Source organism: Salvelinus sp. IW2-2015, linkage group LG6.1, assembly GCF_002910315.2.
Source record: "Salvelinus sp. IW2-2015 linkage group LG6.1, ASM291031v2, whole genome shotgun sequence".
Taxonomy (NCBI): domain Eukaryota; kingdom Metazoa; phylum Chordata; class Actinopteri; order Salmoniformes; family Salmonidae; genus Salvelinus; species Salvelinus sp. IW2-2015.
In genome coordinates, this window is record NC_036845.1 from 28897602 (window position 1) to 28921599 (window position 23998).

A 23998-nucleotide genomic window follows, 5' to 3' on the forward strand; every position below is an offset into this window, starting at 1 on the left:
TGGTTGGAACCAAAAATAGAACATTTGGACTMATCAGACCAAAGGACAGATTTCCACCYRTCTAATGTCCATWGCTCATGTTTCTTGGCCCAAGCAAATCTCTTCTTCTTTTTGGTTTCTTTTCAGAAATTTGACCATGGAGGCCTGATTCACACAGTCTCCTCTGAACAGTTGATGTTGAGATGAACTCTTGAACTCTGTGAAGCATTTATTTGGGCTGCAATTTCTGAGGCTGGTAACTCTAAAGAACTTATCCTTTGCAACAGAGGTAACTATAGGTCTTCATTTCCTGTGGCGGTGCTCATGAGAGCCAGTTTCATCATAGCCCTTGATGGCTTTTGCGACTGCACTTGAAGAAACTTTCAAAGTTCTTGACATTTTCCGGATTGACTGCTCTTCATGTCTTAGTAATGATGGACTGTCGTTTCACTTTGCTTATTTGAGCTGTTCTTGCCATAATATGGACTTGTTCTTTTACCAAATAGGGCTATCTTCTGAATACCACCCCTACCTTTTCACAACACAACTGATTGGCTCAAACATATTAAGGAAATAAATTCCACAAATGAACTTTTAAGGCACACCTGTTAATTGAAAAGCATTCTATGACTACCTCATGAAGCTGGTTGAGAGAATGCCAAGAGTGTGCAAAGCTGTCATCAAGGCAAARGGTGGCTAGTTTGAAGAATCTCAAATATAAAATATATTTTGATTTGTTTAACACTTTTTTGATTACTACATGATTCCATATGTGTTATTTCATAGTTTTGATRTCTTTACTATTATTCTACAAAGTAGAAAATAGTAAAAAATAAAGAAATGCCCTTGAATGAGTAGGTGTGTCAAAACTTTGGACTGGTACTGTAAGTATTCAGACCCTTTGCTATGAGACTCGAAGTTGAGCTCAGGTGCATTCAGTTTCCATTGATCATCCTTGAGATGTTTCTACAACTTGATTGGTAAATTCAACTGATTGCACATGATTTGGAAAGGCACACATCTGTATATATATAAGGTGCCACATTTGACAGTGCATGTCAGAGCAAAAACCAAGCCACGAGGTCGAAGTAATTGTCCTTGGAGCTCCGAGATATGGAACGCCGTTTGGGTCTTTGCGTGTCAAAAAATATACTTTGACGTGGTTAAGGAAAGGTCTCTATCATGTGTCTCTGGTGTTTTGTCTCATATTTCTGTAGCATGGCAGGACCGCTGGCTGCTGACTGATACACTGATCCAGACAGCCTATTTCCAGCTGAATGTGACCAATAGCATTTGATTTGAAGGTGTGTCTCAACCCCCAGTGTCTGGCCCTACACAGCTTCACCGACCTCCACCCAGGCCTGTTCAACATTGGCAACAGGTTGTTGGTGAGTGTGGATCTATTCTTTAAAATCTGGAGCCAGCTCGGACTGGGCCAGCATCTTAACCAGGCAGTCAGGACAAATCCTGGACYACATCCACAACCACCCTGGTAAGACTCGCTTGGAGCAAATGACAGTTCAGATGGTTTTGAGCTATTACTTTTGTTCATGTTCACCCATCTCTAACTTCATCTATTCTCTCTCTTTTCCTTCTCCTCTCTTCATCCAACCCTCTCTCTCRCTCTTATTTTTACTCATCCTCCATTCCTCTTTCCTCCTCTCACCCCTCCGTCTGCTTTTCTCCCCCCTCTCTCCAACTCCTCCTCCCTCCGTCGATCAGTCAAATCTCTGAGACCCGAGGAGTTGGCCAATGTCCAGGAGCTGCTGGTTAGTGGCTACTGGGCCTTTGAGTGTCTGACGGTGAGGGACTACAATGACATGATCTGTGGTGTGTGTGTGTGGCATCGCCCCCAAGATGGAGATGTACCAGCGGTAATACACACACAACGTGCTGGAGGTCAGGAATGTGGAGGTGAGAGCAGATGGAGACTGGGAGGGCAGGGAGAGACTGCAAAGAGACTTGCATATTTCTGTGTATTTTTGTGTATTTTAGCATGCATTTATTAATATCTTTCAAGCTGTGTCTGTAGGCATTGTGTTGTATTTATGTGGATACCTGTGTGTCTCCCTCTTCCCTCCCTCCTGTAGTTTACGTGGCCAGACTTCGGGGCTCCAGATGAGGTGCATGTGGATGACTTCTGACTGACAATGGAGAGTGAGGCCATTGAGCAGGCAGCGTTCCCCTGCAGCGTCGCCATCACACGGGTTGACGCATCTATCATCGACCCTCCTTCATCCCCCCACTGAGGAGGGGCTCCACCGTCATCAACACAGAGAAGGACAWGGCCCTTCTACTCACACAACACAGGTAAGTAGTCACTACAGCTCTCTGGCTGTTGATTTTTGATTCATTATCATTCAGTGTTTATCCATAAAGTAACTAAAATGTTCATTCACATCAAGTAGAAAAAACACTGTTTCACAATATCAGGACAAAAATAATGCCCACTACATACGGATTACATGTTATGTGGGTTCCGGCTGACCCGTCAGTTGTGGTGCGTCTGATCCACGAGGGCCAGCTCAGACGATACCGGTTGGACGAGCACAGTGCAAAGGAGCTCAAAGCCATACGGGACTGCTGTGGAGAGATGGYTGCAACCAGAGAGCAACAAGGTAGGGACCCTGTGTGGGTGTAAGTGATGTCTCTATGTATGTTTATTTCTGTTTTGATTGTGTTTGTTTGTGTGTGTTTAAGAGATTGATAATTGTCTCTTTTATCTCTGACAGGATGAGTTGCTGGTCTCTCTCATCTCCCTGTATATACGTTTTCAGAACGGTCTCTTCGCGACACCCTCCACACCTCACCGCAGGCGAGCTGTCCAAGATCTGCCTCCATCAGTTAGCCGCATACAACTCACCAGTCAATCCATCCAGTAGAATATCAATCAGTCAATCAGTCATCCACCATAATCCATTCAACTATTGCTCGGTTAATCAACCTGTCAACCATTCAGTCTGTCAGTCTATGAAAAAGGCTAGCTAGCCAGCCATGCCTCAACAACATTTACTAAATCTATTGACATGACAAACAGACAAATTGTATTGGGAGGCCTTCAATGTAAGGTGCAAAAAAGAGATGCTTGAGTGTTTTCAAAGAAGCAGAGGTGTTGCTGCTAAACCAGACTCATAGTCTGTAACTTATTTTCTCGTTAGTCCAGCAGAGAATTGGCTGGCTTGAAATGAATCTAAATAAGGGCAATTTGGGTTTTTTTTGCGAGAGAAGAGGACCCTATGAAGAGTCTAAACTTGAACGTTACTAGTTACCGCTCTCTGCTTTAATTTGACTGAAGGACTGTTCACATAGTTTTAGAATAGAGCATATTGTTCATGTTGACTAACTTCAATATGGGAGTGCTTAATGTTCTGTCTAGACRTCTGTTATGATTTAATAACTGTGTGTATTTAATGACCTCTCGTGCTTTCTCATTATCAGTGAGACTGTTTTAATGTTTTATCCTCTGTTTTGAACGGACTTTTTTTCAAAGATTCAAGTTGACAACATTGAACATGAAAGGACTACAGGAGACTGTGCCTAAACTYCAGTTGGAGGAGTGGCTCCAAATGTCAGGACTGTTCTATCTCAGCTGCTCGAACGGAATTTCAAGAGAACAATCAGTGGATTTTATTAATGCCCCGCAATGAGTAGGATTCTGTGTTTTCACATGCGAAAGGCATTACTTTTGATTAAAAAAACGCTTTATCTGCCTTCACAATGAAAAATAGTTTTATCACTCAAACATATTTTATGGAAAAGAGATGTATGTTTCTGAACGATGCCCCATGCTGCATCGTTGACAATATGAGCGTGTGGCACGGACCTCCATTTAATTTGAGCAGGGCACGCCTCCCTCACTGACCTCGCCCGGTCACTTGACGTGCCATTGCCCGGTTCAACCCGGGGCAGCTTAAATKATTACATTTCCTGAGTGGTTTTGCTCAAGACTTTCTAAATAAAGTGAAAAGTATTTATTTATGTTGAATCAAGTTTCTGTGGTTTTGTTTTTTCGGTGATTCTTACTTCCTATTTAGGTGGTCTGGTATTGCTCAACCCCCCATGACAACATGGAATGAAACTTCAGAAGAATGCAGAGAAGAGAAGACATTATTGTATCCAAAATGGGGACTGAGTTTAAAAATCACAGAAATGTAGCATTTTGTTCCCTGTTGTGGTCCTAGTTGTTCTTTCTTAAGATGTACAATAGAGTATCTAGGCAGAAGTATTTCGTTTTTGAAGTCGAGGGTAAATGKAAAATTACATATTTCCAGGGAAAGCCAGAAAAATATATTTATTCAAGTTTCAGAGTTTTCGACACATTGTCTGTGAAAGTAGTTACTGTCCTTGCAGAAACCATATTGTGATTTGGTTAGCAAAAACTAAAAGGTTAACCCACAAAGGATGTGTCCTTTGCCTTCAAGCAGTAAAATAACATTTACATTACACTGAATATACCAAACATTAGGAGCACCTTCCTAACACTGAGTTGCATCCCCACCTCTACAAGGTGTCGAAAGCGTTCCACAGGKATGCTGGCCCATGTTGACTCCAATGCTTCCTACAGTTGTGTCAAGTTGGCTGGATGTCCTTTGGGTGGTGGACCATTCTTGATACACACGGGAAACTGTTGAGTGTGAAACTCGGCAGCATTGCAATTATTGACACAAACCGGTGCACCTGGCACCTACTAACATACCCCGTTCAAAGGCACTAACATTTTTGTCTTGCACATTCACCCTCTGAATGGCACACATACACAATCCATGTTTCAATTGTCTCAATAGTTAAAAATCCTTCTTTAACYTTCCTCCCCATTCATCTATACTGATTTGAATTGGATTTAACAAGTGACATCAATAAGGGATCATAGCTTTCACCTGTTCAGTTTGTCATTGGAAAGAGCAGGTGTTCTYACTGTTTTGTTACTCAGTGTATATCATACATACAGTTAAAGGGACATTTCAAAATGTTTCYACTTCATATGCATCATCTCCAGCACCACCACAACATCACCATATGTGAAAATTGTGTGTTTCTATATTTTGTAGTAAAAAAKATAGTGGAAGATAAGGCTGGAGTTACACAAAGCAACTTTCACAACATTTTCGCTACAGTTGCAGGTTGCAAGTGACATCTCAAGCAACTTTGCTGTTACATGAAGCTACTCAAACGTGATTAAAATTGCATGCAACAGCCAATCAAATTGAAGCTGCTTGTTTGAGAATTCTAAACTCTCCCCATGTCTTCTGCTGCATTACATTGTGGTTTCACAAATGAGTTGTTTATCCAACCATTTGGTTATTGTGACAGCAAGGATATAGAAGATATGCATTATGTACAATTTAGCTTGTTAGCTAGCCAAAATGACATTGCAAACACCAACACAGCTAGCTAGCTAGCACAGTTCACGGTGGACATTCTTTGTTCGAAATATAATTTATTGACTGCTAAACCATGTACAATCATTTGTATACATCTCCTGTTGTGCTARTCTCCGTTCTGTCAACCTTGACCACTGATGGTGCTGCACAGCACTGACAGCTGTGTTGACATGACAACTGGGTCAGAATTCCTAACCTTCGAATGGATAATGTGACAAAAGTGTTTGTTTTGATTGGCTGTTGCTTGCAACCAAGTTGCAGAYGAGTTGCTTATTATTTCACGAAGCAATGAAGAAGCAACTAAAATTGCGTGCAAGTTGCATCGTGTAACGGCAGCCTGTGTTTGCAATGACATCATCAAGCAATTAGAAGACAATGCCTACTCAGAAATGCTTAAAATCACATTATGCACACCAATGATGTCATTGGAAATACTTATCTTTATCTTTTTTACAACAAAAAAACATAGAAATGAGCCATTTTCACATGTTGATGTTGGGGTGGTGCTGGAGGTGATGTGCTTCTACACCTGCATTGCTTGCTGTTTGGGGTTTTAGGCTGGGTTTCTGTACAGCACTTCGAGATATTAGCTGATGTACGAAGGGCTATATAAAATAAACTTGATTTGATTTGATTTGATGAAAATGCAATTGATTTTTTTTTTTACATTTCCCTTTAACAAAAAGCTCATACTTTTCTCTCCTTTCAGCTCAGTATTCAGAATAGCTGCTGACAATCTGAGTAAATGTCTTACAACAATTCTGATTTACAGCTGACATATGGCTTTTCACTCTTTTCACTCTGACAGTAGGCAGTATTAGCTGAATTCTACATTCAAGACAAYGAATCAACATTTTTACAGCATAATTGACCCCCCAAAAATGATGAACTGACGAATGAATGAACATCAGAAATATTGAGTGTTACAGAAATAAAGAATCGATTGAATCAGTCAAAAACAAAGCCTTTGTGTTGTCCATACTGTGGTCCACAGATTTCCTTATACAGTTGTATCTGCCTTYCATTCCCTACTGTAGCATATAGGCTATATGTCGATGTGACAATCRCATGTTGCCATCGACTGGCTGAGTCTGAAGTCTGAAGTAATATTGCTTAACGCACAACTAAAATCTTGCGTCTTTTAGTCAGCTGCGTGATTCTGTCCACGGGCGAGTAACTCAGAAGATATTGTGACTGTCATACGAAACAACTACGGCTAGAGATGAAAAAAAAACAATACACATGCTTTCATTGATGTAAATAGCGTCTCAAAATCCATTTCAATGCTTCATGCAGCATGTTTAGGCTGAAGGACAATACATGGAATGTGGTCCCCAGTTAGATTGTATCTCATGTTATTACGTCCAGCATCAAACTAAGCCATCATACAAATATAGAACATGCTCAAATATGCTGTCGCAGAAATTAGTTTGCTACTGTCTTGCTGCTGCATAGCATGTTGAAAAAAGGTAGTCCCTACAATGTGAAAGTGAACCCGCTGACAAATGTYAATTCAAACACCACCAGCATTCGTTCCCATTTCCCACAAATAATAGATAAACCCTCACCATAGTGGCTACAGAAGAACATAATGTACATTWAAAGGACAAATAGCCTGCAAAAAGCTGTGAGCAACACAATCTGTTCTGTCAGGGTAGATGCATCTTTGGTGCATGGATTGAAAATATCCTCTCCAAAACATACAACAAAGAAGAGTAATTCATGTAAAATAAGGCATTATATATCTTAATTACACAACTAAGGCACTATCTGTGATTAGATTCATTCTCACCTTTGTTTTTTCAAAACTTGTCATGGGATATAACAAGTCACATGACATGACTCTCTCAGCTTCCTGTCTGTATGCAGTGTAAAACAGGGCGTAAAAATTGCTTTTCATTGCTTGAACAAAATATCACAATTCCATTTCTCTGGCTCTGTGCTCCCAGAATGATTCTACAGTGAGCAGGAGAAGATAGAAAGTGGAYGAATTTCAGATCAGAATGTGGATAGTTTGATGATGTCGGAGGTGTCAGACATAGAAATAGAATTATGCTTTCAGCAGAACTGATAGTTATTGGTCTTCACCAGTGGTTGCTCCTCCTCKTCGTGCTCACACGGCTGGTCACAGGAGCCRTCACAACACTTAGGCTCATCATTATCATCACACAGCTCCAACTCCTCAACCATCATGTCCTGCTGCTGCTGGAACAGGAGAGTAGAACACTGAAAATAACAGGTTTCAAAACAAATACTCATTCATGAGTTACAGTAYTGCTGTCTTCAAACGATGCTTAAGTCTGGTCAATCCAGTCTGACRATGAAATATGTTTTATGTTGTCCATAGGGTAGATGCTGTTTCATTCTGATAAGAGATATACAGCTTATCTACCATGGTAAACATCCATCGCCCTGTCTGTGTTACCTGGTCTGGACGTTCTGGCTGCTCACCCAGTAATCTCTCAATCAGCTGGCTGATCTTGCTGAAGGTCGGTCGCTCTGTTGGCGCTAGATTCCAGCACATTTTCATGATTGTATACCTAGTGGGACATAAATACATTATTACTTTATTCTTCTTTATTCTTACTCTAATTATKATMCATCCTGATGCCTAGTCACTTTACCYTACATAAGTAAATATCTACCTCAAATACCCTTGCACATTGATCTGGTACTGCTACTCTCTGTATATACAGTAGCTTGATTCTTGTGTATGTTATTCCTCTTGTGTTATTTTTTACTCTGCATCGTTGGGAAGGGCTCGTAAGAAAGCATGTCATGGTAAAGTCTACAACTGTTGTATTCAGCGCATGTGACAAATATAATTTGATTTGTTTTGAAGTATCATGTATTAAAAATACAATATTTTGTATCATTCCTCATCGTTCTACAAGGCCCTCAAGCATCATGGAGAAGATTGTCTCAATGTAGAGCTCTGTGGTCTTTCGAACCCCGCCATGTCCATATCAAATTAACTGGACAGTATACTTTTCAGTTGCAATACTTCTGCCTTGTGTTACTTAGAACCCTTTTTGGACAATCTTTGGGGATGATAAGCATGGTTGATTGTGACGCATAGAGATGCACCCCTCCTAAACGCCACTACAGTCCCTCTAGTCTTCTCCTTGCCTGRTCTGTGAAATGGCACTGTTCCGGGCTCCAGACTGCTGATCATGTGGCTAACACGCAGAACCATGCCTGACCAAGGACTGACTCATCCTACACACAAAGGGGCCCAGATGAATAATTCCTGACTCAGTCTCAGTCCCCCTCTGTCGCTCTGTCTCCGGACCCACAATACAGTTATTCCGGGTAGTGTGGCAACCACAGCGAATCGACACACACAGATGTATGGGGATATTGGAAAATACACTCTTTATTTCTCGTTTCTGTGGGGTGTTTGATTGTGGAGGAGAGCTTTGTTACTTTTTCAATGTAGGGCTCAGAACTACAGCCAAGTAATCTGGTATCAGCCATGCTTAATGCTTTCATGGCACAATAAATGTGCTTTTATTACAAATGCTGAAAAGGGGGTGTGACTGGAACATAGGGGGTCTTTGTTCAGTCTTGCAGAATAGTATAAAAGGATATTGTAATATACATGAATGTGTATCCCAATGAAGCCCAATTGGCCTGGGGACACGGTTATTTAATTAAACATTAAAAGCCCTGAATCTGTAACTTACATCTCTGGAGGTGCGAAGTCTGGTCGAGACATCTGATAACCACACTTTATCATGTTGTAGAATTTAGTATCCACCAGGACACTGGGGTAGGGGCTCCTTCCTAAAGAAATTGAACAAAGACACACRAATTAAACAACTAAACAAGAACGACTGAATGATTTCACCAGAGATATCAAAATCTATTATGTTGAGAAATCTATGTTTATGCCAGCTCACCGAGAGAGAAGATCTCCCATAGCAGGATCCCATAGGACCAGACGTCACTCTGGACAGTGTAGAGACAGTCAAAGATACTCTCTGGAGCCATCCACTTCACTGGCAGACGCGCCTATAGACACATGGTGCGAGGAAGCGCATATCGAACTCACGTGAATGTTTTTTTTATTGACATGGAACATGTTACTGAGGTTGTTGTTGTTTGCTCACATTGCCCTTCACCACATAGTTGGAGTCATTCATGATGTCACGTGCCAGGCCGAAGTCACAGATCTTAGCCACACGGCGGTCTGTCAGGAGAACGTTCCGGGCTGCAACGTCCCGGTGAATACACTGAAACRAAGAGACAGACAGAGAGAGAGAGAGAATCAGTTACAGTAGCTTACGACAACATCACAAAGTGCATCTCTAATTTCTATCAGGTGATATTTTTTTTTTTTTACTATAGTATGCTGAATTTTCACCAAACATAATCTCAAACTGTGAAATATAGTTATGCAAGCCTTGTTTCGCAACCTTTGTTGTGMAACTCTGTGTTGATGTGACTCACGTTCCTGGCTGCAAGGAAGTCCAGGCCCTGAGCCACCTGGTAGGAGAATCTCAGCAGGTCCTCCATGTCCAACGGCCACGAGTCCGGCCCACCATCCTCCCACACAGAGTCTGCTAGAATAGAATTTTATGTTCATAGAAATGTCCAACCGAGACAAACAACAATAAACTGGTGAACCAAAACAATGAATGGTGCTAGATAAAAGAAAAGAGAGTTAGACGGATCAATTACCCAGAGAAGAGTTGACAGGCTGGGGACCAGGCCTCATTTCCAGGTAGCTGTCAGAACACACACTGGATATCCCACTATCACTGGTAGAAGGAGTGGAGAAAGGGATGAGGGGAGGAGAGCAGGGTGAGGGTCGGGAGGAGGTAAATCACACAAAGTAGTTACTTCACAAGACTGCTACTGTGTATGCTGAATAAAGGTGAGTCAGAGTACACCTTCTTTTTCATGAGCTTGGTGCATGCCAACATTATTCATACCTTCTGATGAACTGTTTCCCCTCACAGAGGTTCTTGTAGTCACTGGTCTCTTCTGGTACCTCTGGTATGTTCATGACAAAGTTCAGGAAGGTCTCCTGCTTGTGTCGCAGGAAGTTCAGAAGGTCGCCATGACTACAGTACTCAGTGATCACCAGTACAGGTCCTGAGATAAGAAACATTTATATGTTCAATAAATGGAGAAAACTTTCAAACTTCCACATGACATTTGACTCAAATACATTTACAAAAAAAATACAGATACTGTAATTCTCTGAATGTCTCTGCACTTCTTCAGATAGGAAGCTGTGTTTTATAGTGTTCAGTCTCACCCGCCTGAGTGCAGGCTCCCAGGAGGTTGACAATGTTCTTGTGCYGTCCCAGGTGACTCAGAATCTTCAGTTCTGACATCAAAGCCTCTCTCTCATCTGAGTGGGCCCTGGCTGCAGAAAAAGACAGATAGATCGACAGACAGATAGATAGATAAATAAACAGAGAGAAAGAGAAACCCAATCATATGACACTTCCGTACCGCTGTGATCACAGACGGTTTCTCAGACTTTGATCAATTCTACTCCTGACCTTAAAAAGCTTGTTCTATTCAATGGATTCTGACCTTTGAGCATYTTTACAGCCACTCGCATCGCGTTGTCGTCCTCCCCCAGACCATAGGCTGTGGCCTCYACCACCTTCCCAAAGGCCCCGGCTCCTAGGATCTTTCCTGCAAGTCACACATCCAACACATCACTTTCTAGTCTGTCTGTATGTCAATACCCATTCTTTCTGTAAATAAATACACTTTACATTTACATTTACAGTTGTACATGTAATTGAGATTCTACTCATTCACCATACAGTATGGAATATCTAACCCAGGGATGGGCAACTGGCAAATTCACCAAAAATTTAAATAGTAATTCAGGCGAGGTCTCAAATTACTGTTGACAGTTAGAATAATAGAATACACAAGGTGCGATGTCGAAATTTGGTTGTGCATCAGCAGTCAATTAGCCCATGTCAGCAATGTCTTTTTTAGCGTGGTAAGTTAGTCTAGCGGCCAGCTATCTAAACTTGTAGTAAGCATGGTCGAATTACCAACGGGATGGGGCCCATTGATCATCAGTTATCATATTAAAAACTGCAAACATGTGCTTCCACCTTATGTCAAAATGAGCAGAATTGCATGAAATGATTTGTACAATTTCAAAAACGTCTCTCCGCTCCATGGCATAATGTTTAGAATTGCAGCCAACTTGCTTTAAAACGGCAAAGTTTTSACTACGCCACATGGAAAAACGTGCAGAATTTCAGGAAATTAACTTTAACCCCCTTGTGGGAGTCGTAGTTTTGCTCTACTACCCCGACAAGCTTCTTGGGACTCTTCTGTAGTCGGTACAGCCGATCTGCCAACTTCTGTCTGTAGTGTCCGAACAGTTTGGGTTACACACTAATATGATCCCTCTGTGGAAAGGTAAGTCTCTCACAAACACGTACATGTCCATTGTTTTGCCTTAGGATGCCCACAAGCCTCACAAGACTCCTCTGAAGGTCCCCCATTACCAGTTAAAAAAAATAATGGAAGCACTGTATTCAGTATATGGAGATAGTTTGTGCCAAAAATAAGTGGTCAAATACATGTCAGAAAAATATTTCTTATATCTCTCAGATATAGAACAGACACTTCAGAACAAACTTCCTTTTTGGAGGACCATCTGTTGTTCCATGTAGTGAATCTGTTATTCAATGTGTTTGTATGGCTGAACAGTARTAAGGCCAAATTACATTTTTCATCAAACTTCCAAGAACCAAACCACTGCAGTAGCCTATCTAAGAAAAGGCCACACACCTAGCTTGAGCTTGTCCCTGGGAAACTCCCACTTCTCATTGTACGGCATCTGAGTTGGGTCGATAAAGGTGTAGTTGTTTCCTTCACTGGCCTGGATGATCTTCCACCGGATCTCATATCTCGGTTTCTTCAGAGGGAAGGAAATGGTCATTAGTCAACCATTTGAATAACTAAGGGTTCTCCATGGTTTCTTTGACTAAAGGTAACAGTGATTTCAAACGACATATATTTTTAATACWCTATTCATGAATATATCCGTTTCTTACCTAGTTTATTTTAGRTGAGATCGCATACTGGTCTATTAGTATATGTTCTATATTGCAGAGGGTGTTTTGTGTCCTACCTGTTTGTACTTGTAGAGCAGGACCATGAGTAGCAGGAGGAGAAAGGCCAGAACACCAGCTGCTCCCAACAGAGTGGAGGTGAACATTATATCTATCCAATCAGAGAGAAGAGTCAGGGTGTCTGGTGATGACACAMTTAGAACCTTCTGTGTGTGATGGCTTTGTTATGGGTTTATGTGGAACCAAGGAAGAGTAGCTGCAGCTAAAGTAACGGCTATTGTGAATCTGAATAAATAAAAGAACAGACAGTTCATGTACCGTTCATGTACTTGACTATGATGACACAGGAAAAAGGAGTATGAACTAAGGATAAGACAGTAAGCCTGAGGATAACCATGGATGACCGTGCTCTGGCTCTTACTGGAAACTTCCATGGCGAAGGTGTCTTTACCGACTCCGACCAGGTTGAAGGCGACACACTCCACGGTCATCCTATGGCTGGACGGTTCCACTGTCAGGACGCTCTGGACCTCGACCACTCCATACTCCTCCCTCTGGACCTCGACTGTTTGGGCCAAGAGAGGAGCAGGCATCTGGAGACCTGTTGCGTTCTCATTGCACCTGTTCCATAGGAAGACACAGATAGGATAGAGTTCCCCATTTAGTTATGATACCTAATACGTCATTATCATTAAAGAATATATACATACTACACTTATTAAGTCTATCTTTTACAATGGCAATATCATGCTACTGTGCCCTCTCTAACACCTACGTGGTTCGRATTCCAGAGCACTGGTACCAGAGGATTATGGGAGCAGGGTAACCGAACGACGTGCACGTGAGGGTGGTGATGTTCTCCCATCTCACCACGGCAACCGGCCTCTCTGCCAATCAAGAGAGAGCAGAGGAAGTCAGTGGCATGGTMAAATAATAAATCTCACACACACTCAAAATAGAGACAAATATGTTCAATAGATGCTGTGCTGAAAAAAACTGTATTCTTCAGAGAGTATGGTTGTTGTATGAACTGACACTGTGTATTAGTATGTCTGTACTCATACTTTACTTACGATAAGTTTGGATTTGGAATGTAATGGATGCGTTGGCCATGGAACTCTTGGCATAGAAGGTGTACTGGCCCTGCTCCTGTGCAATCATCCTCTTGAGCAGCAGGGTAGCGGAATAYCTGAGTGAAAAACAGACCGGATCTACAGTCGTGGCCAAAAGTTTTGAGAATGACACAAATAGTAATTTTCACAAAGTCTGCTGCCTCAGTTCGTATGATGGCAATTTGCATATATCTCTCTCAAATGTTTATCGCAAAGTGGATCTAGAGATTAGTCTACACCATTACCATGTATAATAGTTACCACATGTTTGGACCATGGAACATACATGAATAAGACACTTGATAGTGCCTCCGCTACATGGTCCCATTACTTTCGGATAAGGAGCATTTCAGCCCTGCCACAAAAGGACCAGCTGACATCATGTCAGTGATTCTCTCGTTAACACAGGTGTGAATGTTGACGAGGACAAGGCTGGAGATCACTCTGTCATGCTGATTGAGTTCGAATAACGGACTGGAAGCTTCAAAAGGAGGGTGGTGCTTGGAATCATTGTTCTTCCTCTGTCAACCATGGTTACTGGAAGGAAACACGTGCCATCATCATTGCTTTGCACAAAAAGGGCTTCACAAAAAGGGCTTCACTGCCAGTAAGATTGCACCAAAGTCAACCATTTATCAGATCATCAAGAACTTCAAGGAGAGCGGTTCAATTGTTGTGAAGAAGGCTTCAGGACGCCCAAGAAAGTCCAGCAAGCGCCAGGACGTCTCCTAAAGTTGATTCAGCTGCGGATCGGGTCATCACCAGTACAGAGCTTGCTCAGAATGGCAGCAGCAGGTGTGAGTGCATCTGCACGCACAATGAGGCAAAGAACTTTGGCCACGATGGCCTGGTGTCAAGAAGGGCAGCAAAGAAGCCACTTCTCTCTAGGAAAAACATCAGGGACAGACTGATATTCTGCAAAAGGTACGGGGATTGGACTGCTGAGGACTGGGGTAAAGTCAGYTTCTCAAATGAATCCCCTTTCCGTTTGTTTGGGGYATCCGGAAAAAAGCTTGTCCGGAGAAGACAAGGTGAGCGCTACCATCAGTCCTGTGTCATGCCAACAGTAAAGCATCCTGAGACCATTCATGTGTGAGGTTGCTTCTCAGCCAAGGGAGTGGGCTCACTCACAATTATGCCTAAGAACACAGCCATGAAAAAATAATGGTACCAACACATCCTCCGAGAGCAAMTTCTCCCAACCATCCAGGAACAGTTTGGTGACGAACAATGCCTTTTTTCCAGCATTATGGAGCACCTTGCCATAAGGCAAAAGTGATAACTAAGTGGCTCGGGSAACAAAACATCGATATTTTGGGTCCATGGCCAGGAAACTCCCCAGACCTTAATCCCATTGAGAACTTGTGGTCAATCCTCAAGAGGCTTGATATTATACTTCAGTATTCCATAGTAACATCTGACAAAAATATCTAAAGACACTGAAGTAGCAAACTTTGTGAAAATTAATTCTCAAAACTTTTGGCCACGACTGTACACTCTTAGAAAAAAAGGTACTATTTAGAACCTAAAAGGGTTCTTCGGCTGTCCCCATAAGAGAACCCTATGAAGAACCCTTTTTGGTTCCAGGAAGAATTAGTTTGGTTCCATGTGGAATAATTTTGGGTTCCACAGAGAGATCTACATGGAACACAAAAGGGTTCTACCTGGAACCAAAAAGGGTTCTCCTATGGGGAGAGCTGAATAACCCTTTTGGAACCCTTTTTTCTAAGAGTGTATTGTAGAATCACTGGAAATGTTTAACTGGGACAAAAGTGGAATGAATGCAGATGGTGTTGTGTGGTTTGGTGACTAATACATGCTAGTTCTCCCTAGACAGTTACTGCTATGTGTCATAGCGGAGGTAAAACTTTAGCTTCTTCCTTCCCTTAACTCTAGTTTCATAGTACAGAACTCTTCGGACCGGTGGTGGTGACCTCTGAGTTTGTGCCAGACAAACAAATAAATGGAAACATCAGCTAATTTCAAATCTTCTGCAGTTTCCCCRTTCTGAATTTCAGTACGTTCAGAAGGTTTTCCACAATTTKTTACGGTACAGCCTTATTCAACAATGTATTAAATAACAAATGTACTCATCAATTTACACACAATACCCCATAATGACAAAGCAGAAACAGGAAAAAAWAGTTTTTGCAAATGYATTAAAAATAAAAAACTGAAAAACCTTATTTACATAAGTATTCAGACCCTTTGCTATGGGACTYGAAATTGAGCTCAGGTGCATCCAGTTTCCATTGATCATTCTTCAYATGTTTCTACAACTTGATTGGACTCCACCTGTGGTAAATTTAATTGATTGGACATAATATGGAAAGGCAAACACCTGTCTATATAAGGTGCCACAGTTGACAGTGCACGCCAGAGCAAAAACCAAGCCATGAGGTTGAAGGCATTGTCCGGTAGAGCTCCGAGAAAGGATTGTGTCGAGGCACAGATCTGGGAAAGGGTACCAAAGCATTTCTGCAGAATTGAAGGTCCCGAAGAACACAGTGAATTCTATCATTCTTAAATGGAAGAAATTTGKAACCACCAAGACTSTTCCAAGAGCTGGCCGCCCAGCCAAACTGAGCAATCCGGGGAGAAGGGCCTTTGTCAGGGAGGTGRCCAAGAACCCAATGGTCACTCTGACAGAGCTCCAGAGCTCCTCTGTGGAGATGGCAGAACCTTCCAGAAGGACAACCATCTCTGCAGCACTCCACCAATCAGGCCTTTATGGTAGAGTGGCAAGACAGAAGCCACTCGTCAGTAAAAGGCATATGACAGCCAGCTTGGAGGACTCTCAGACCATGAGAAACAAGATCCTCTGGTCTGATGAAACCAAGATTGAACTCTTTGGCCTGAATGCCATGCGTCACGTTTGGAGGAAACCTGGCACTATCCCTACCGTAAAGCATGGTGGTGGCAGCATCATGCTGTGGGGATGTTTTTTAGTGGCAGGGACTGGGAGACTAGTCTGGATCGAGGGAAAGATGAACGGAGCTAAGTACAGAGAGATTTTTATGAAATTCTGCTCCAGAGCTCTCAGGCCTCAGACTGGGGCGAAGGTTCACCTTGCAACAGGACAATGACTCTAAGCACACAGCCAAGACAACGCAGGAGTGGCTTCGGAACAAGTCTCTCGGACTTGAACCCGATCGAACATCTCTGGAGGGACCTGAAAAAAGCTGTGCGGCTACTCATCTAACCTGACAGAGTTTCAGAGGATCTGCAGAGAAGAATGGGAGAAACTCCCCAAATACAGRTGTGCCAAGCTTGTAACGTCATACCCAAGAAGACTCGAGGCTATAATTGCTGCCAAAGGTGCTTCAACAAAGTACTGAGTAAAGGGTCTGAATATGTACTATGTACATGATTATTATAATATATATTTTTTGCAAACATTTCTAGAAACCTGTTTTTTGCTTTGTCATTATCGGGTATTGGGGGAAAAAAAATATTTAATTAATATAAGAATAAGGCTGTAACGTAACAAAATGTGGAAAAAGTAAAGGGTCTGAATACTTTCCGAATGCACTGCATAATTATGATCAAGTGAGCCTTTGATCCGGGAACATTTTAAAATACAGTTTTCTGTTGCTGCCCTTTAGTCCCAAAGCCCCAAACACCTTCCCAAAACAGCTAGAGGAGGATCMCTCCTCACTCAGTCAGTTCTCTTCATCTTGTTGTTGTATGAGTACCACCCACCTGTTGTTATAGCGTGTAAAGGTTTGTTCCTGCGTGGAGGAGGCTGCAGGGGTGTCCCAGTGCTGGCCTATGATCTGAGGGTATGCCTCGATCAGGACACTGAGTTTCAGGTCTTCCCCCTCGTTCACGTCAATGGACAGGCCCTGGTGAGCCAGCTTGGAGGACAGCTGGGGAGAAAGACGGATGTAGGCCTTCTCTGGACAGAGACACAGAGAGACATGGGAGTGGTTATCTTCAAGGTCAGMCAGAAGTGTTTTCATAAGGCACTGAAACAGAGAGGGACTTCCTAAACTTGTCCACCCCAAAAAAGCTTCTGTTGCAAAACGTTTTGATACAGTCTGCGTTGATTCTAACGATCCAGTTCTGTGACTGGAATATGTTCTAATATCCCCATGTTATCCAATAACTTACCTACAACCATCAGGGAGGTGGTAGATTTGTTGACTCCAGCCTCGTTGGTGCCGATGCAGGTAATGTTGCCTGTGTCTGACTGGTCCACTACAGGGATGGTCAGGATGCTTTCAATGTCCAGACGGTTACTGTCAACTGATTGGACTTTCTGCTCTATTGTAAATCTCTGTAAGAAGAGACAGGAAAATAACATAATGTCATTGCCAAGACATATTGTCATGCATTTTATTTTGGCCAACAGTGGAACAAATAGGTTGTTTCAGATACTCTGAAAGTGCTTGCCTTTTTGGAGCTGTAATTCCACGTGACATTATAGTTGAAGTTGGGGTTGTGTGTGGTGCAGCGGATGCTCAGCTTCTCGCCCACGATATGAACATACTCATCCTTTTCCAGGAATACATAAGGTGGGAAACGCAGCCCTGGACACAGAGGGAACCAGGAACACAGCATGTATAAGAAAAGCACAAGCTCCTTTGCCAATTCGAATACTTGTTCGTGAATTTGAATATATAGCAATTTTACAGGACAATATGGTACATGGGCCTGATCAAGCATGTGACTTTAAGTAAAGTATCCCTCCACAACACTCAACCTTACTTACTTTGGATGATGTTGAGGTTGAAMGTCTTGGAAGTCCTCTCCACCCCGTGGAGTTTGGCGCTGCACACATAGTCAGCATTGTAGCTGGGGTGGAGGTTGCGGATGAGAATGCCTCTGCGGGGGTCTGCTGTGTAGTTCATCCCTGGGGGCACGGAGGTACAGTTGTCCATGCGGAGCCCCAAGTCTGTGGCCTCTGGGTCGGTCAGCAGGCAGGGGAGCAGGTGGTCCTCCCCCTCCTTCCTCACCACACGCAGGGASGTGCTGCTGGTCCAAAACAGGCTTTCTGGGTCTGGTGGAGAAGGGGGGATGTGTTAKAATGAGGGATACTGGCCAACACACCGTCTCTACAGGTATGGTAAACAAACAGTAACTCACTCCTCTTCTGAGCTTACCTTTAACATATACGTGCACCGTAGAGAACAAGTCCCGGCCCTTGACGTTCACACTGGTATATTCACACTTATATGTCCCAGTGTGTTCTGCAGAGGGACGGTCCACCCTGAAGGTTCTGACTCTCCCGTTGCCCTTGGAGATTAAGCTCTTGTGTTTGGACAACCGGGTCAGCCAGTTGACTGGCCCATCCCCCTCACACCTCAAGACCAATGGGGTGCCAGGGTTCAGTACTACTTCAGGCCCAACCACGACCTCTGAGTTTAGCTTGATCACAGGACGCCGCCATTCTGCTGAGGTTAACATAGAGATGAGATCATAAATCGACGCGTTCAAAACARCTGGGAACTCGGAAATCTCYRACTTCAGTGCGTTCAAGACTAATGGGAACTCAGAAAAAGCTTCAACTTGGAAAATTTGTTTTGAACAGACATCAAACTCGGCATTCCGAACCGGAAACTCTGGCATCTTTATAGACGTCTGACCAGAATATCACTGATGTCATGATTTGACAAAGTTTTTTTCAGATTACCCAGTTTTCTTGAAAGCACCATATTGGTTAGGATGGAGTTCTTCACATAGGGGGTGCTTATAGTTGTCCTGTTTCACACAGGTACAAGTGTCAGGTGTAAAATGGAAATGTGTTTTTTGCATATCCTCCTCCCACTGAGAATGGGGTCACAGCCAGGGTTCAGCCATTATTGACAGTGACCCTGGACAAACACGTTTTTCACCTAGTCGACTCAGGGATTCGAACTACTGYAGCAACCTTTCAGCCCACTGCTCTTAACAACTTTGCTACCTGCCACCCTGTGCATGACCAGGAAACTCTGATTCCTAAACATGSTTATATAATTGGTTTTATTTCAGTCAACTCTGTCAAGACAAGATTTAAACCTCAAATCACTTTTTTTTATTTTTTTTTATCTCTTCTTGGTCACTCTGTGTTTAGGATTAAGAGTCATCTTGGACACCACACATTCAGGAAACAAATTACAGAACTGTCCAGTCTGGCTCTAAAGGAGAGATCCTATTCTCTCTCTCACTTCCGCTTTTCTTCTCTATATCGATGTCATGCTACCGAGGACGGGAGTGAATGGAGACACATAGTCCCTTACTAGTCCCTCAGGAACCCACAGACATTTCATAATATAGTTGTAGCCCTGAACTAGTTCAGCTGATTTACCTAGTCAAGGGTTGCGTTCCCCTGCTCAGATGTTGCATGCATCAACTAATGGTTGTATGTTGCGTCATCGACAGTACGGTCGGGCACCAGATTGCTATAATATATTATATGGTTAGCTGATACATAAAATACATATCCAGGCATGTRAGATCTGGCATGCGGCAGAAACACCTGGGCAGAGGAACACGCCGAAGGGCTTGATGATTAGTTGACAAGTTGAGTCAGGTGTGCTAGTTCTGGAATATATCAAATACATGTTAAATACAGTTAAATAAGGGTTAAAYAAAAATACATGGAACRGCTGGGGGTCCCTGAAGAGCTGTTTGAGAACCACCCTCCTAGACTGTGGTAATGCCCTGGCCCTTTTACACCCACAAACACCAACACAAAAACAAACAAAGAAATCTTTGAATTCCTTATTTTCTTCCGAAACAGAAGGGTCAGAGGTAGACAGAGGGAGCTGTATGGGGTGGTAAAACCATGTATATGTCCTTTGGGTGTGACAAAGCTAACTGCTGGTGATGCGCTGATACAGGGACAAACAATGCCTTCTTTGAGACACTCCAGCAAATCACAGGGGCCAAGGGAGTTTGAAGAACTTTAACATAAATCTACAGTAGGATATGGCTTCAAATAACATGCTTTTCTTACCCTCCTTTAACTCTCTAACACCTTATTTGGTAAAAAGTTAATTTGGGCTCTATTGGGCTCTCTTGTTGTGGATTTATTTCAGCATTCACTATCCTGTATCTGGTAAAGCATGGATCAGAAAACAACATCTGAAAATCACAATAGRTTTTGTCTCAATTCATTCTTACATGTAAAGTATGTCTTGTTTTTGATTTATCTCAAAGCAGAACTGAGTTTTGWTGTTCAGCAGATTTTCTTACTTACCACAGTCCACAGCTCAACCTCAGAGGGTCAAAGTGCTCATGGTTTTGGGCTATTCAGTATTGATTGGGTCTAGACTTCCTGATAACATTACACACCACCTTCCTATGGACTCCAAGTATACTAGCTGCCTATCAAATGGCTGTCGAGCAATGGAACAAGAACAGCAGCAGATGTACAGGACAATACGGTCCTACCAATGTAGGCTCATAAAAATGTAAATAATGAAACATAAAAAACGCTATAATTTTCAGATAAAATTATACTAAATATATTCACGTCACCAAATCATTGATTAAAACACACTGTTTTGCAATGAAGGTCTACAGTGGCCTCAAGAGCACTCGGTAGGGTAGCACCATGGTGTAGCCGGAGGAAAGCTAGTTTCCGTCCTCCTCTGGGTACATTGAGTTCAATACAAAACCTAGGAGGATCATGGTTCTCAACCCCTTCCATAGACTTACACAGTAATTATGACAAATTCCGGAGGACGTCCTCCAACCTATCAGAGCTCTTACAGCATGAACTGACATTTTGTCCACCCAATCCAATAATCAGATAATTAATCTAGTACTGAAAGCATAAGCTACAGCTAGCTTGCACTGCAGTGCATAAATGTGATTGGTAGCTGACTCAAAGAAAGAGAAAGACAATAGTTTAACAGCTTTGAACAAATACCTTTCTTCAAAAATGAAGAAGAAGCAAGAGAGAGGGAGAGAGAGCTAGCTAAATTTCATTTTTCAYTTTCACTTTCCTACTCTAACCAGTGGCGACCCATCATTCAGGGCTGGTGAGGCAGAGCCCACCTGTTTAGCCCTGTATGCATGTTATTTTGGCATTAAAACATGTCACATATCAGTTTGCAAACATTGTTTAAAAAAAWTCATTGAGTTGATAAAGCCGCATACATTTTTTGCTTTCTTGAATAAGGCAGCTCCAAAATGCAGGTGTTTCAGCCTAGCTCAGTGCTTTCTGTGGTGGTGGGGAAGCCAGCGGAAAATAYGGAGCRTARGGGTTGGTAATGTTCTCTAGCTGCGCYGTGATTGGCTCAGTGTTCTGTCACTCATGGGGACACYACGTCRCCGCAAAATYTACGGGGAGATTTTGAAAATTCAAGCCCCTTGAGTGCTGCCATAGATTTACATTAGAAGTGCCCATCTGAGAGGACTCAAGGTCATTGGCCACAGATAAAATTATGTAAAATCATGTTATATCTACCATAGCTTTGATTGGACKGATCATGTTAACATAGCAAGCTGAACAAGCAGTCATCATCATGAATCAAGTCAAAAGTCTACTGGCAAATCCTTTTCAATCCTTGTCATATGAAGAGAAATTATAGATAAAACGTATCGGTGCTCATCGGCCATTGGACATAAACATTACACTAGTAGTGGAAAAAGTACCCAATTGTCATATTTGAGTAAAAGTAAAAATATCTTAATAGAAAATGACTCAAGTTAAAGTGAAAGTCACCCAGTAAAAAACTGTTTGAGTAAAAGTCTGAAAGTATTTGGTTTTACATATACTTAAGTATCAGGTATTTGGGAAGCAGGTAGCCTAGTGGTTAGAGCATTGGGCCAGTAACCGAAAGGTTGCTCGGATCGAATCTCTGAGCTGACAAGGTACAACTCTATTGTTTTGCCCCTGAACAAGGCAGTGTTCCCTGGTAGGCTGTCATTGTAAATAAGAATTTGTTCTTAACTGACTTGCCTCGATATTTTTTGACAACTTCTACTTTTACTCCACTACATTCCTAAATAATATACTTTTTACTTCATACATTTTCCTTSACACCCAAAAGTACTAGTTACATTTCGAATGCTTAGCAGGACAGAAAGATTGCCATATTCACACACKTTTTAAGAGAACATCACTGGTCATCTCTGCCTCTGATCCGGCAGACTCACTAATAACAAATGCTTAGTTTGTAAATTATGTCTGAGTGTTGGAGTGTGCCTGTGGCTATCCGTAAAATAATAAAACAAGAAAATCGTGCTGTCTGGTTTGAAATGATTTATACTTTTACTTTTGATACTTAAGTATATCTGAGCAATTACATTTACTTTTGATAATTAAGTATATTTAAAACGAAAATACTTTTAGACTTTTACTCAAGTAGTATTTTACTGGGTGACTTTCACTTTTACGTGAGTCATTTTCTATGAAGSTATATTTATTTTACTGAAGTMTGACAGTTGGGTACTTTTTCCACCGCTGCATATAAATTGCATTTTAGTCTGGTAATATATATGTAAAAGTATGGWGGACAGAAGAGCTGCAGTGAATACAATGTCAACAACACAACACATGAATCCCAATACGATGCAGTATAGTTGAAAACGGGTGTTGAGTCGTACCTTGAGCTGCAGCGGGCAGGATCCCCAGCAGAAAGGTCAGGTACAGCTCCATCCTGGATCTGCTCCAGATCTGTGTGTGTCTGTATGTCTAGGAGTGTTGTTACTGTGTCTTGGTCAAGGAGAAAAATGTGGAATCATTACGCTGGATCTCTGCTGTCACTCACTCACTGTCATACACTTCTTCTTTTCTAAAGAGGATATTTGGAAATCAAACTTTCAGGATTTGCAACCTTGAAATCAAGGCAATATAAGCCAGACCTTACTGAAAGCCTTTTCAAATGWCATTCACATGCTATTAATAAAAGTGACTGTGTAACATCGCTAAGATTGGAAACAATAAACTCTACTGAACCTGTAGATGTCTTCAGCTCAGTGGTATGCCTCTGATCCCACAGAGCTCTGTGGATTCACCATTCAGGAGCGAGTAAAGTCCCTCCAACCCTGTCTCTCTTCTRTCTCTATCTCCCTTAGTCTGACCAGAAGCCAGTAAAAGAGAGAGAGGCATAAACAGACAGATAGAGGTGTCACGCTCCCCACTAATGACCATGTGTCTCTCTGTTTAGCTAGAAAACAGGCCGGCCCTCCCAGTCCTAATGCCATGGTGCTGAGACTAATCTGCTGTGATGATGGGTCACACTGCTGCTCTGCTGCCTAGCCCCAGCCCAAGCCTGCTWAGCCTCATYCCCATTCCCAGCCTGCCKAGCCTCAGCCCCAGGCCTCAATGTTCCTCAGCTCCAAACAGAGTAGAGGGCTGGGGCTTCTGGGAGGACAGTARAATWCCTAATTGATGGYCCTCGGATTCAGGGCATGGAGTGGGGGGAAGGAGGGGATGGTGAGAGGGCGCAAGGGAGTATGTTGGGTGAGAGGGGTCGGTAGGGGGGTGTAGAGAGAGAACCCATGATGGACACGGTAGATGATCAGC

General features: G+C 42.5%; 1 protein-coding gene across 8 annotated transcripts; it reads right to left on the bottom strand.

The window, feature by feature from the left end:
* Positions 1-4251: 4251 nt before the first annotated feature.
* Positions 4252-23598, bottom strand: LOC111965400 (macrophage colony-stimulating factor 1 receptor 1-like). 8 transcript variants are annotated; one of them, XM_023989588.2, is made up of 22 exons: positions 23429-23598; positions 23077-23185; positions 18642-18932; positions 18251-18538; positions 17932-18068; positions 17650-17815; positions 17239-17434; positions 13498-13613; positions 13200-13311; positions 12846-13045; positions 12484-12575; positions 12141-12267; positions 10911-11015; positions 10627-10737; positions 10298-10460; positions 10044-10123; positions 9813-9925; positions 9473-9595; positions 9263-9374; positions 9047-9146; positions 7812-7900; positions 4252-7586 (listed from the first exon to the last, which is right to left on the bottom strand). In XM_023989588.2, exons 2-22 carry the CDS (start codon positions 23126-23128, stop codon positions 7543-7545), a joined length of 2817 nt encoding a protein of 938 aa, XP_023845356.1. In that variant the 5' UTR covers positions 23129-23185; positions 23429-23598; the 3' UTR covers positions 4252-7542. The 8 variants fall into 8 exon arrangements, with proteins under 8 accessions (XP_023845356.1, XP_023845352.1, XP_023845353.1 ...); XM_023989584.2 differs by having other exon boundaries at positions 7786-7900; positions 9813-9922; positions 23429-23593; XM_023989585.2 differs by having other exon boundaries at positions 7786-7900; positions 9813-9922; positions 18642-18929; positions 23429-23591.
* Between the last annotated feature and the right edge of the window lie 400 nt (positions 23599-23998).